The sequence below is a fragment of the Egretta garzetta genome, unplaced genomic scaffold (genome assembly GCF_000687185.1).
Source record: "Egretta garzetta isolate BGI_Z169 unplaced genomic scaffold, ASM68718v1 scaffold640, whole genome shotgun sequence".
Taxonomy (NCBI): Eukaryota; Metazoa; Chordata; class Aves; order Pelecaniformes; family Ardeidae; genus Egretta; species Egretta garzetta.
Genome location: NW_009258264.1, coordinates 164,979 through 176,413, shown reverse-complemented (window position 1 = coordinate 176,413; position 11,435 = coordinate 164,979). Strand labels below are relative to the sequence as shown.

The 11,435-nt window shown below is 49.7% G+C and overlaps 1 protein-coding gene across 8 annotated transcripts in view; it reads right to left on the bottom strand.

Moving 5' to 3' along the window:
• Window positions 1–1,157: 1,157 nt before the first annotated feature.
• NFASC (neurofascin) overlaps window positions 1,158–11,435 on the bottom strand; it is a 61,445-nt gene continuing 51,167 nt past the window's right edge. For 5 of the 8 annotated variants that reach the window (XM_009647018.2, XM_009647234.1, XM_009647310.1 and 2 more), the window contains 3 exons: window positions 7,923–8,054; window positions 7,271–7,340; window positions 1,158–1,389 (listed from right to left, as the gene is read on the bottom strand). In XM_009647018.2, coding sequence (XP_009645313.1) covers window positions 1,158–1,389; window positions 7,271–7,340; window positions 7,923–8,054 — 434 coding nt within the window. Of the gene's footprint in view, window positions 1,390–3,674; window positions 3,687–7,270; window positions 7,341–7,922; window positions 8,055–11,435 lie in introns of all 8 variants that reach the window. The other 3 variants (XM_009646939.1, XM_009647091.1, XM_035900356.1) reach the window with 1 other exon arrangement.

Here is an 11,435-nt window from a genome sequence, read left to right as displayed (position 1 = left end):
TAACCGGGTGGCTTTGATTTTTTTTTTTTTTTTTAAAAAATAAGTGATTTCTGGTCCCCTCATCCTATGCTAATACCGGTCCTGCTTCCACTCCCTCTTTGCTACATAAGACTTATGGAGTTGCCTTTAAAAGAAAGCAGGCATGGGCTGGGGGCAGTTTCCCCCCAAATTCTTACAAAGCAAAGACAAAACCAAAATGGTTTGCCTGCAATTGCCTGGGCAAGCAGCGCTGTTATCCTGGGTTCGGAGGGTGAGCAGCACCAGACTGTCCTTCCACGAATGCCACGAGCTCTTCTGAAACCTCATGTCCTCTGAGGATGCTCTGGAGCCCATGGGGGTGGCGGGTGACCTCCCCGTGGGCTTTGCAGGTGGGACAGACCACGGACCCTCAGCACTGATGCACGTTATGGTGCCAAGGGGAGCCGCGGGGGACCTGCCCTTCCCTGCATAGGTGCTGCTTGATCTTTCGGGAAGGAGGTTGTGGCACTGACTGGTTTGGGAGAGGCTATGGGCACAATGCTGCCATGAGGATGGACATCTCGGTAATACGGTGCCGTGGTGTCGTTACCCAAAGATCCACCACTTTCCTCCTTTCGTGCATTTGTGTTGCTCTTGCTGCTCTGCCCAGGCCCCGCTCACCCCTCTTCCCTTCCCAACACTTTTTTTTCTTCCCCCCCCCCTTCCCCTCTTATCTGGAACCTTCCTGTAAAGATTAAAAAGAAGAATTTTTAACTCCCTCCCAAAACAACAAAAGGGCCTCGGGGAACCTGGGCGGCTTAGCCCACGGTGGCCCCTGCCGGGCTGGCTCTGGGCGCTGGGGCCAGCCCCAAAACTGGGGTGCAGCTCGAGCATCCCGCTCCTCCTCCTCCAGCCCCTCTGGCTCAGCCCAGATTTCAGCTACAGCTACAACCCCTCCGCGCCCTGGGAGTCCTTGCCATTTGCTTGTTTGCTAAGGATAAGATGGCATCGGCAGCCACCTGGTCTGCCTATTTGCTTGGATTTTTCTCTTTTTTTTTTTCTCTTTTTTTTTTTTCTTTTTTTTTTTTTTTTTTTTTTCCTTGTTTGTTGGTTTTGTCGGAGGTAGTGGCGGCGGGGCTGTTGTTTAACCCCCATCCACTACAAACACCTCGGGCTGTTTGTGGTTTCAGTGCATTGCGCTACGCCAACGAATAGATAGCATTGACTGGGGAGGTGGCTTCCGAGCTCTCGTTGCCTTCGGTCTCCTCTTTGTCCTTCTTCACCGTGTACTGGCCGATAAAGGAGCCATCCTCGTTAAACTGCCCTTCGCCCCCCTCTCCATAGTCCACCAAGCTATCGTCGCTCTCCTGCTGCTTTATCGTGCCGTCCAAGGAGGTCTGGCTGTTTGGCAGGGGTTTGTTGTCTTCATCGCTGGGTAGCAGAAGACAGACAGACAGACACAGTAAGAGTTGAGAATGGGGGCTTTTACAACCTTTACCCAAGGTCTGGATATTCAAAAATAAATCCAGTGTGCAAAGAGACTGACCCAGAGACCACGAATGCGGGGTGCTCTGCGCGCAGACAGCGCATCGCGATGCGCCTGACGTGTACGTGAAGGTGGGGCAGCAGCCCCCGTGGAGGAGCCCGGCGGCCACCTCTGCGACGGGTGCTGCGGTTGGTATTTCTACAAGCCCAACCTTCACACTTTTTCTCTTTTTTTTTTTTTCTTTTCTTTTACAAAGCAGGTTTTTTTTCTCACCTATATTACACACGATGCTTAGATCGGTCCAACTGGATGTACGTTATAAATATCCTTTCCTTGTTGTTGCTTAGATTCTTTCTTTCTCTTAACGTTTTAGCCAACCTTGGTGTCACCTGGTTTAGTGAGGTTTGTTTGCAAACCCCCCCGCTCGGCTCTTTAGCTGGCTACATGCAACGGGGAGCGCTCGAAGCACTGCGAGGGGGCATGGGTAGGATGCCAAGTTCTGTGCAGCTTCCAAAACTCGTGGGAATTTACCTTTCCAAGCTTATTTCTGAGCACCTAAGCTTGTTTGCTCGATTCTTTAGCCTTTTCTCTTTTTCACTAGAAAGATTAAGCCAGGTCACTGAAAAATAAATAGTCTGACACATCAGGGAAAAAATCCCAATCCTTTAAAGAAACTCTTTAACAAAAAAACAGGGAAAAGCTGTTTTCTCTCTGGAGGGCAAGGGCTGGTATCTCGTAAATACAGATAATGTTGCGTGGAGGATGAGAGTGCATTGCTATATATAAAAATCAGTTTTCCTATCAATTAGGCCTTAGTTCATGTTTGATCTTCTGTCCAGCATGCAAATTCTGTCATATTCCTAAAGGTGCCACGTATGTACCTTAAATATTTGTCCTCCCACCTCCATTCCCATCTCTTTGTTGTTGGCTCAGCCTGGGAATCATCAGACTTGCTCTACTCTGTTCCTTTATTTTTACTTAAAATCAGTAAAAGCCCTGGGCTTTGCTTGCAGCCCCTGGCAGTCGGTGCCCACCCGAAGGTGTTTGCCTCCTGCCAAGGTACAAGAAACACTTTGCTTGGGCCAGGGAGCAAAATGCTCTTCAGCTGGGGAAGGCATTAAATCTCTCTAATGCCATTTAATTAATGGCATCAGCTCTCTACCGTGGGAGAGGAATTTGGTATCCCACAGTACCACACACAGCTTTCTAACGGGTTTCCTTATATCAGCACTTTGTGAATTAAGCGATAATACAAAACCAATATTTGAGGCCTTGTGTTAACTTGGCATCACAATAAAAACCAACTTGTTAGCTTTGAAAGCAGCTTCTTTCAGGGGGGAGGAGGAGGAAGAGAATTCGGTCTGCAAGCAGGGCTGCCGGTTAGAAAGCCCAATAAATGCCAAGTAGAGAGTGGCAAAACCCAGGTCCCTTTATTTGCAATACCCTTCCCCAAGGTTTGGGCTTCAGGTAAAGCTGAATCTAGAGCCAGATTTTCCCTAATGGGGGGGTTGCAGTGCCAAACACCCCCGGCGCTGTGTTTCCCGAACCTGCCCCCTGGTTTTACCTCTCTCCAGTACTGTTTTTCCTGTTAGTGCATTAGGAGGGTGAAGCAGATATTCATCAGCATCTTGATGCAATATAACCCTGTTAAAATGGATTTCTGTGGGGTTTGCTGATGTGTGCATTAGAGAACCAGAGCACCCAGATGAAAACCATTTGGGAAATGTCCTGAGGTGCATAAATCATTGAGAAGAAGGGGGAGGCTTGAGCCAGAGGGCGGGTTTTTCAGGACTGAGACAAAGAGGGGGCAGATTGTTTAGGACCTAGCAAGTTTTTTTTTTGCTCGTGTCCCTTGCCACCATCCCCTGGGTGTCTGGCATCAGGGCGCTGAATGCACCGAGGGCACCATCCCCAGGTCCAACCCTTGGCCGGTCCCGCTACGCCGGGAGGGATCAGCTGCTCGAGCGTGGGGCTGGGGGGGCCTGGTGGGTGCTCAGGGGTGCCCCCAGCCCACAGAGCATTTCCCAAGCGAGATGCAACTCGCTGGAGGTGGGGGTGCCCCCGATGCCAGCAGGAGTTAGAGGGATCTTGTTTAATGTGTTAGGTGGAGGTGGGTACATGGGAACAGGGAGGGGAAGGTATAGTTTCAGCTATAGAGTAATAAATAGCTAGAAGGAAGGAAAATAAAAAAAGCTAAATGTGCCGGACTTCTGGCAGCACGTGGTCCTACCTTTCAAGAGACCTTCATGGTCCATGTGGATAGACCAGGTGAAAAGGAGAAGAAAGAATGGGAATAAAACAGAGAGAAGCAGAAAGAGCCTGATCAGAGAGAGATATGATGAGGTCTGCATTTACAGGGGCAGTGCTAAAAACCAAAAAGAAATGTCTGCATTCCTCATGGAGCTAATTGCCTCGTTATACCAAATGGAGCCAGTATAATTGTTCAGCGCTGGATGGGCCTCATTGGCTTCCCCGGGAAAGCTGGTAGGGAGCAGCAGTGGATGGTGCTGGTGGGAAGCAGGCTGTTTGCCGTCAGGCTGTTCCGAAAGGGCTCCTGGTCGAAGTCCCTCAGCCAGCGGCTGGGGATGGACGTGCAGCAGGACAAGGGCCAAGTGAATGGGTTGCTTGGTTTTCCTCCCCCAGCCTTCTGCTGGTTTGCCATGATATAGTCATGCACCGGTGTCATGGTATCTGGTGACAAGCCTACGCCTCCCCAGGCTGCTTCGCCAGACCCCTCCTCCCCTCGCTAGGCTCAGAGGATGGCTCTGTCTCCTGTCCTGATGTCTGCTGAGATGGTCCATTTGGGGCAAGCTGGCGCTGCCTGCAGTGTGTAACCTGTGCCACAGGACGCTATCCTGACTCTGAACTGGAACCCAGAAGCTAAAACCACTCAACTTTCCCTTCCCAGCGGCCGGGGTTTCCAGCCGACTCCCCCACGTGCAGCTTAAACATTTGGTATAATGAGGCACAGTCACTGGCACAGAACATTGTCCAAGGATAATGGTCTCCTGCTTTGAAAATAAGCTTCTCAGCTTAGCCTCTGCTCAGGAAAACCATTATTCTGTTAGTGGAACAGAAAGATGTGACAGTATCTCTTAATTATAGGCTGCAGAGATTTGAAAGTTGCATGCACAGGGCATTAAGGACGTGAGATATGATGAGAGCATATCAGACATGCTATGTGGAGGTGGGGAGGGAAACCAATGAAGAACTCACGTCAGCTCAATTCCTGTCCTTGCTTGAAATACTAATTGCTACCCTCCTTGAGCCTAACATCGCAATCATTTTGAATCTTAATCAGCCAACAGCATTTCATATCAATCCTTCAGGTTCACCTTCCTTTCTGCCTCCTTGAGGGAAGCCTCCTATTGCTTCTCCCAGGAAACCTGTTGTTCCTGAGAAGGAAGGGGCAAAGTTTATGGGTTGCTGGGGTTTTTGTTGTTGTTGTTGTTCTTGTCTGATTGAGGTTTTTATCCCCATCTAGTCCATGGGATGGTGTGATTGAAAATGCGGCAGCATCTTGGGAGTTTGGTTGTTGCCCTTCTATTGACCTCTGCCTTTAGCTTGTAAACTTTTGGGAATGGGGCTGTCAATAAAAGCGTCAGCTTCGGCCGAGCAGAAGCTGCTGTGTAGCAGGATGAAGGATTGATCCCATTCCTTCCCCCTGCCTGGAAGGCAGTGCCCTTTGGATGGTCCTTGGGCACCAAATGCCGCATTGCTGACTGTCGCGATGCTGCCAGCCATGCCAAAGAGCTTGGGTTTCCTTCTAGGCAGGGCAAGTGGACCCTGGCAATGCGATTGCCTTAGGAGCGATGGGGGTGAGGAGGTCTTGACTGCAACCACCTCAACGGACCCTTGAGAAGCAATCTCTGAAATCGGTGCGTACTGCCAGAAGGTCGGCTGTGGAAACCTTGTCCAAGATCCAGGTGATGGGGCTGAGCCTGTAGGGTTGTGTCTGGGTACCTCCTGGGTGATGAGATGTTTTGGGCTTGCTACGTGGTATTTACGCCATCCCACAAATCTCAAACCAAGAGGATCCCTATCGTGACTCGGAGCATTAAGGGGTTATTGCTTTGGTCAAAGTACGGACGGTACCTGTGCGGTAGGCAGTTATGTTTATGGCTCCTATCTGTACAAGGAGCACTGCCTGCGCTTGTAAAACCGTGCCTGGGAAGAGATGCATTTGATCCCAGGCAAAACCTGAAACAGGACCAGGCTGAGCTAATTTCTTCTCTGCTGTTCTCTCTGTCCTGGCCGGGAATCTGAAGGGAACGTCCCCAGATTGCGATTTGTACGGGGACTGAATGTAATTCCCCCAGTGTGGCTTGCCACCACTAGAAGCAATAACCAAATCTCACAGGGAGGTGAGGAAGGTGTTGGCCCCGGGTGGTGTTTAGGTCAATAAGGAATGGCAACCTCTTCCTGCCACTTATTCTGGTTCCTGCTGGGGTGTATTCGTATTCTGCGTTGTGCTATCAGAAGAGTGGGGAGCTTTGGGCTTACCACATCCTTTGGAGAAAGAGAGTTGCTGCTGAAATAGAGTTACCATGCTCCTAACAACATAAACGTGATTGTGTTGAGGGCTGCAGTTGTTCTACTTCCACTTATGTATTGTGTGCAGGCAGATATATTCATTTTGCTTCCTCTAAAGTCTTTGGTGGAACACGTGTGTCTTGTTACATCCCTTGCTGAATCATAAATAAGTTCTTCCCATCTTTGCTACCTCAATTTGTAATGCTAGGAGTAGCTGTAATGACACGGGGTTTAATTAACCCCTGTTTTGAAGTTGGGAGAAAAATTCCTGCTCGCCTTATTGGGTTTTGGATCCAGCTCAGATGGAAAGGTGCATTTTAATTTTTTTAAAGAAAAGCAAAGCCCGCTGTAGGTGCTCAACGGGCAAGCTGGGTGCGCTGGAATACATCCCTTCAGCTGTCAAGTGTGAGATCATAGGATTCTATGAGACCCGATATCGTTACCTGCTCCTGCTCCTCGGGGGCAACCAGCAGCAGCGGCAGAGCTGTGAATGCTGCGCTGCACCTGAGCGGGCTTAGGAGAGCGCTTGCCCCTTCCTGAAATATCCTGGGAGTTTTCCTGGAGTAAAAATGGGTGCTGCTGCTCTTCAAAGGATGCCAATTTGCCTGACGGCAGCTGAGCGGAGGTGGGGGGAAAGCAGAGCGGTTTTAGCAGAACCGCTGCTCGGCTGTGCTGCGCCCTTCAGGGCTGTTTCTGTAGGGTTTGCTGAGGACCTTACAGAAAAGCCCGGGCTGGGATACAGGCAGACCCCCAAATGAGGACTCTTGCATGCTTTCAGGGCTGATCCAAACATAACTCTGGGCATTTCTCCCCTGGATACGCTCTTACATGTAGGACAGAGGCTGAGCTACATGGTGATGTACCTGAAATATCCTTGGGCTGCTTCAGGTTTTTTTTTTTTTTTTTTTTTTTTTGTATGCATTCTCAGTGTCACTAAGGTTGATCTGCACCTGGTGAGAGCTGTGTCCTGGGAAGCTGATGCCAGAGCCCCAGCTCTCTGCCTGGACTGGTCCTCCCAGACTGGGACAGGGAAAGGAGGAGACCTCAGCAGCATCCTCGCAGCCTGGTTGCTCTTCCCAGGTTTTAGGCAGGAAATGTTTCCTTTGGTAAAGGACTTGCAGAGGAGGAAGGAGGCAGGAGGAGGAGGAAGGTGGGAGAAATAATTTAAGAGGCTGTGTGGCACCGCGGTGCTGCGGTTACGTGGAGGGGTAGCGCGGTGAGGTCTGTGATGGCTGGGAGGGGGGCTGATGGGGAGCCGTGGTCGCGTGGGAACGCATGCCGATGGAAGCATACCTGTAGTCGAACGACCCATCTTCTACGTTCTTGTCATCGGGGTTTAGATGCTCGTCTTTATTGTCTCGTACTGTAAACAAGCACATCCCCACCGTTCACGTTAAAAAGCGGTACAGAAGATAAAAGCTTTACAAGAGGGTAACAGCAGCTGGCGTCAAAGCCATCTGTGTGCAATCCCCACGGGGTGAAGCGCGGCTTTGCGTTGACTCAGTAAAAAAACCCGCACCCGGGAGGGCTGGCAAAGGGTGCTGCTGTGGTGGCACCGGGGCGTGGGTGCCCCAGCGAGCGAGAGAGGATGTATTAATTGGTGAATTTTCTTAAGCCTTATCTTGCGCTTTGCAAAAATTTAATGAGATTTTTGCCTGAAAAGATCTTTTTCTAGATGAGGACAAGTGAATTTGCAGAGTAAAGGTTGGGTCGTGCCTAGCGGGAGCCTCCAGCTCTGCAGCCCGAAGCCTGCACAGCAGAGAGCCCTCACCCGACCTTTAATTAAGTGAAATGCTTCCCACTAATAACAGTGTTCCCACTACAGAGAAAGAAAAGCCCTTGTAATCACAAGCGTCTATCTGAGAGCCATACAATTTGATTAGCCCCCAGAAGCCTGGAGATGTTTAAACCATGAGCACAACCGATTGCCGTGCAACGCTCTTACCTGGATATTTCCCGCCTCTGCTCCTCTTAATGAAGCAGACGATCAACAGAATAAGGACCAGGAGAGCTATGGCGCACATCAGCCCGATGAACCAACCCTGCGTTGCGATGTCCACGTGATTCTTGGTATAAGCTAGGAGGAAAATTAGAAGGAAAAGAAGGCTATAAGGGACGGAGCAGAACCAGAGAGGGAACTAGATGAGTAGTAAGACACAATCCACCTGTTTAGAAATGATTTTTGGCGCTGCATTTGTGTGTCTGTGTGTAATGAGCAGAGACTGTAGCACAGGGATCTGTGGCTTTTTTTTTTTTTCCTCTCTTTGGTGGTGGTAGGTCAACTCAACATTTTAGCAGGAACTACAAACAACGAAGGGTCACAACATAAAGTAAAACCTAGCATGGACCAGTGAGGGCCATTGCAAATAATGGCAAAAGAAGCTGGGTAACAGATTTGATCTTTCACGAACTGGGTCTAGAAACTGCCCTGGAAGCGAGAAGGTCTGAAAGAAACGTGCCCAAGCGGATCCAGTCCCTGGTGTCCAGAGAGGCTGAGCCGCACCGCTTGGCCTGGAGGGTTGCTGAGCCCCAAAGGGCTCCTCAGCAGCCTCGAGCTGGGAGAACCCCAAATCTCCCAGCTGCGAAGGCGATGGGCAGTGGCTCTGCTGCCTCCACCACCAAGGTCCCACTGCCTTTGGGTGCTCGGGGGGGGTGTCTCCAGGGCTGCGAGGGGACTTGTGGAAGCCCACCAAGACTTGGCCAAGGCATGAGGGGGGACGCAGCGGTGGGAACAGCTCTTTGAGGCATGGCAGCCGGGTCGTAGCTAGTAAAGAGGTGATCTGATGGCACTGGGAAGTCTTTTCTCCTGGGGCAACCTCTTTTATACTACTGCTTCTAGCACCGTCCCCAGGCTATTGAATATTGAGTATGATTAATACCAAGCAAGGAGGTGTCTTTTCCCCAAACAACGCTCCGGCTCCTAACTGCCGTGTTCTCCCTCACGTACTCTGACTTCTTGTTTGCAAGCTCCCATACACGGTCAGACAGACAAATCTGTGTCCTATAAATAGCAACAAGCTGCCATTTTCTGGCTCTCATTGACATACACTTTGTATTCAGCAAGACAGAGCAGAGGAGAAAATAACCTTCAGCGCAGCAGGGGGGCTAAATTTAACCAGGCTGCAGTGCAAACAGAGAGAGGTATTCCTGGCAGGAATGTGGGAGATCTGAGCTGGATGGGATTGAATTGGGATTTAGCGGGGGGTTGCCTGAAACGGATGGGACGGTGCAGCGAGCATCCTTTTGCGGTACCCATGTGCCAAAACCCAAGATGGTGCTTACAAAGAGCATAAAAGCTAGCCCTCTGCTAATGTGTGCTGAACGAAAGGCTCGCGTAAGAGAGACAACAGCTTTAAAAATGGGTTGAATTGGCAAACTTTGCTAACCCACACCGTTTTAGGGCTGTCGGCGCATTCTTATTCCATCAAAATCGAACCCGAGAGAAGAGGTGCTTTCCTTAGGATGAAATCTAAACCATGTTGTCAGTAGGGAAGTGCAGCCAAACCTTGAACAAGGAAATTCATGGATAAGAGAGGAGAATGATGAGGAAGAGGACTGTTTGCTAAAGAAATTATGTTGGACCCTGGACGCTCTCTGTTTGCGAGAGGCAGCGAGCTCCTGGGGAAGCCGGGTGGAAGGAGCTGCCTAATGGTGCCTTGGCTTCCCTTCGCTGCTTTTTGCTCTAATGCTGCTATATTTAATATTTACCTTTAGCACAACCTGAGCTGAGTCCTTGAAGATGCACTTTTTATAATGGAGAGAATGAGATTATAACAGAGTGGCGTTGAGAACTGGATTCAATTAGCTGAGTGCTTGGGGAGGAAAAGGGGAAGGAAGCTTTACTGGAGAGATTTGAAATGGAAAAAGATTGGTATTACCGGTCCTGATGGGATGGGATTTCTAGAGAAACCAACGCTAAGGGAGAAATAAGGGGGTCTTCAAAGTACAAAATGCCAAAGCAGGCTGAGAGGTGGGGTTCATGCCACCCACGTGGATTGGGGCTGAGTTTTACAGGAAGGAGGGTTCTGAGTACCAGGTCACCAGGGGATCTTGCAGGAGGATTCTGGCACTGCCTATCGCCAAGGTAGCGGTATAATTGCCATCCTTCCCAAAAAAGCAACACATGACAACAAAATTATAGCCACGGCAATCTTGTATTTAGAGTAAACGAGTGACTGTCATTGCAGCTTTCAGAAGGAGAAGATTAAGTACATGGCTGTCAGAGAGGATGTTTTGATTTGCTTTAATGTAAGGCCAGCGTCAAGGAGCAATAGTGGAAAGCAGCTGCGTAATCTCACAGGTATCGGTTTGCAATGCAACTGCAGGGACTTTTTTTTTTTTTTAAATTAATTATAGTTTTGTGGCAGAAAACATGTTACCTAACATTCATTGTTTATATGGCAATAGCAAAGCTGCCCGTGAACAGATCATCAGCACAATTTTTGCCTGTCTTAGTCAAGCAGACTGCCGGGTCTGTGCAGTCTCCCTAGCTCCAGCCTTGCCTGATCCTCTTCCCAGTGTTTGTACAGGCTTGGGTAATATTCTTTTTTATTATTATTATTTTAGAAGACCTCTTCAAAACTGCAAGCATAGCTTAATACCAAGTGTCCTTTACTACTGGAGGGAACTCTGTTGGGTTATTGAGCCGTCAGTTAATTGGAGGGCAGTGTCCTGCAGCCACCGCACAGGGAGAGAACTTATTTACCTACTCTCAAACTGAAGAAACTTTTAGAACAGCTATTTGCAAAACATTTAAAAAACCAAAACCCACAAAAACCCGAACAGAAGCATTCCCAATGGCACATGATTGGCAGCGGGGGCCGAACACGCGTGTCGGCAGCATCCGGCCAGCGAAGAAATGGATCTGCAGCGTTTATGCATGCAGGGACGGCGACAGCTCTGTGCATCCCGCAGTGCTAGGGCTCAGGTCACCGGTCGGCCTCTATCAAAGGGACAAAGTTGGCCCCATCTCCCTTAGTCCCAATGATAATATCAGTAGGAACCCCTCAGTTACAGAAAATAGATGTGCTGAGACCACCAGCATCAATCAGCCAAGGATATTGCTTTTCCCCCCCCACTCTTCTTTCTAATGATTCCCTGCCCCTTGGTGTCCATTGTCAGGGGGCTGCCCCCCTCTCCCCCCAGATCCCGAAGCGGGTGAAAAGCAGGTGAGAAAAGAAAAGAGACGGGTCCAGATTGGGAAATAGTTATCCAGCTCGACACCTTGCGTGCTACGGGTGGGAGCTGTCGAGCTGGTGATGATTTCTGAGGCAGGGGAGGGTCCAGAAGCAGAAATAAAATTGGGGATGCAACATTGCAGCTGGAGCCGTTCTGGAGAGAGTCTGAGCTGGAAAATTGGCTTTTTTTACTGTGTGGGGTCAGAATCAGCCTCTGCAATGTAGGAACAGGCTGGGAGGCCAGGCACTTGAAACCTGCAGACAGTTTGCGTGTCTGCGAG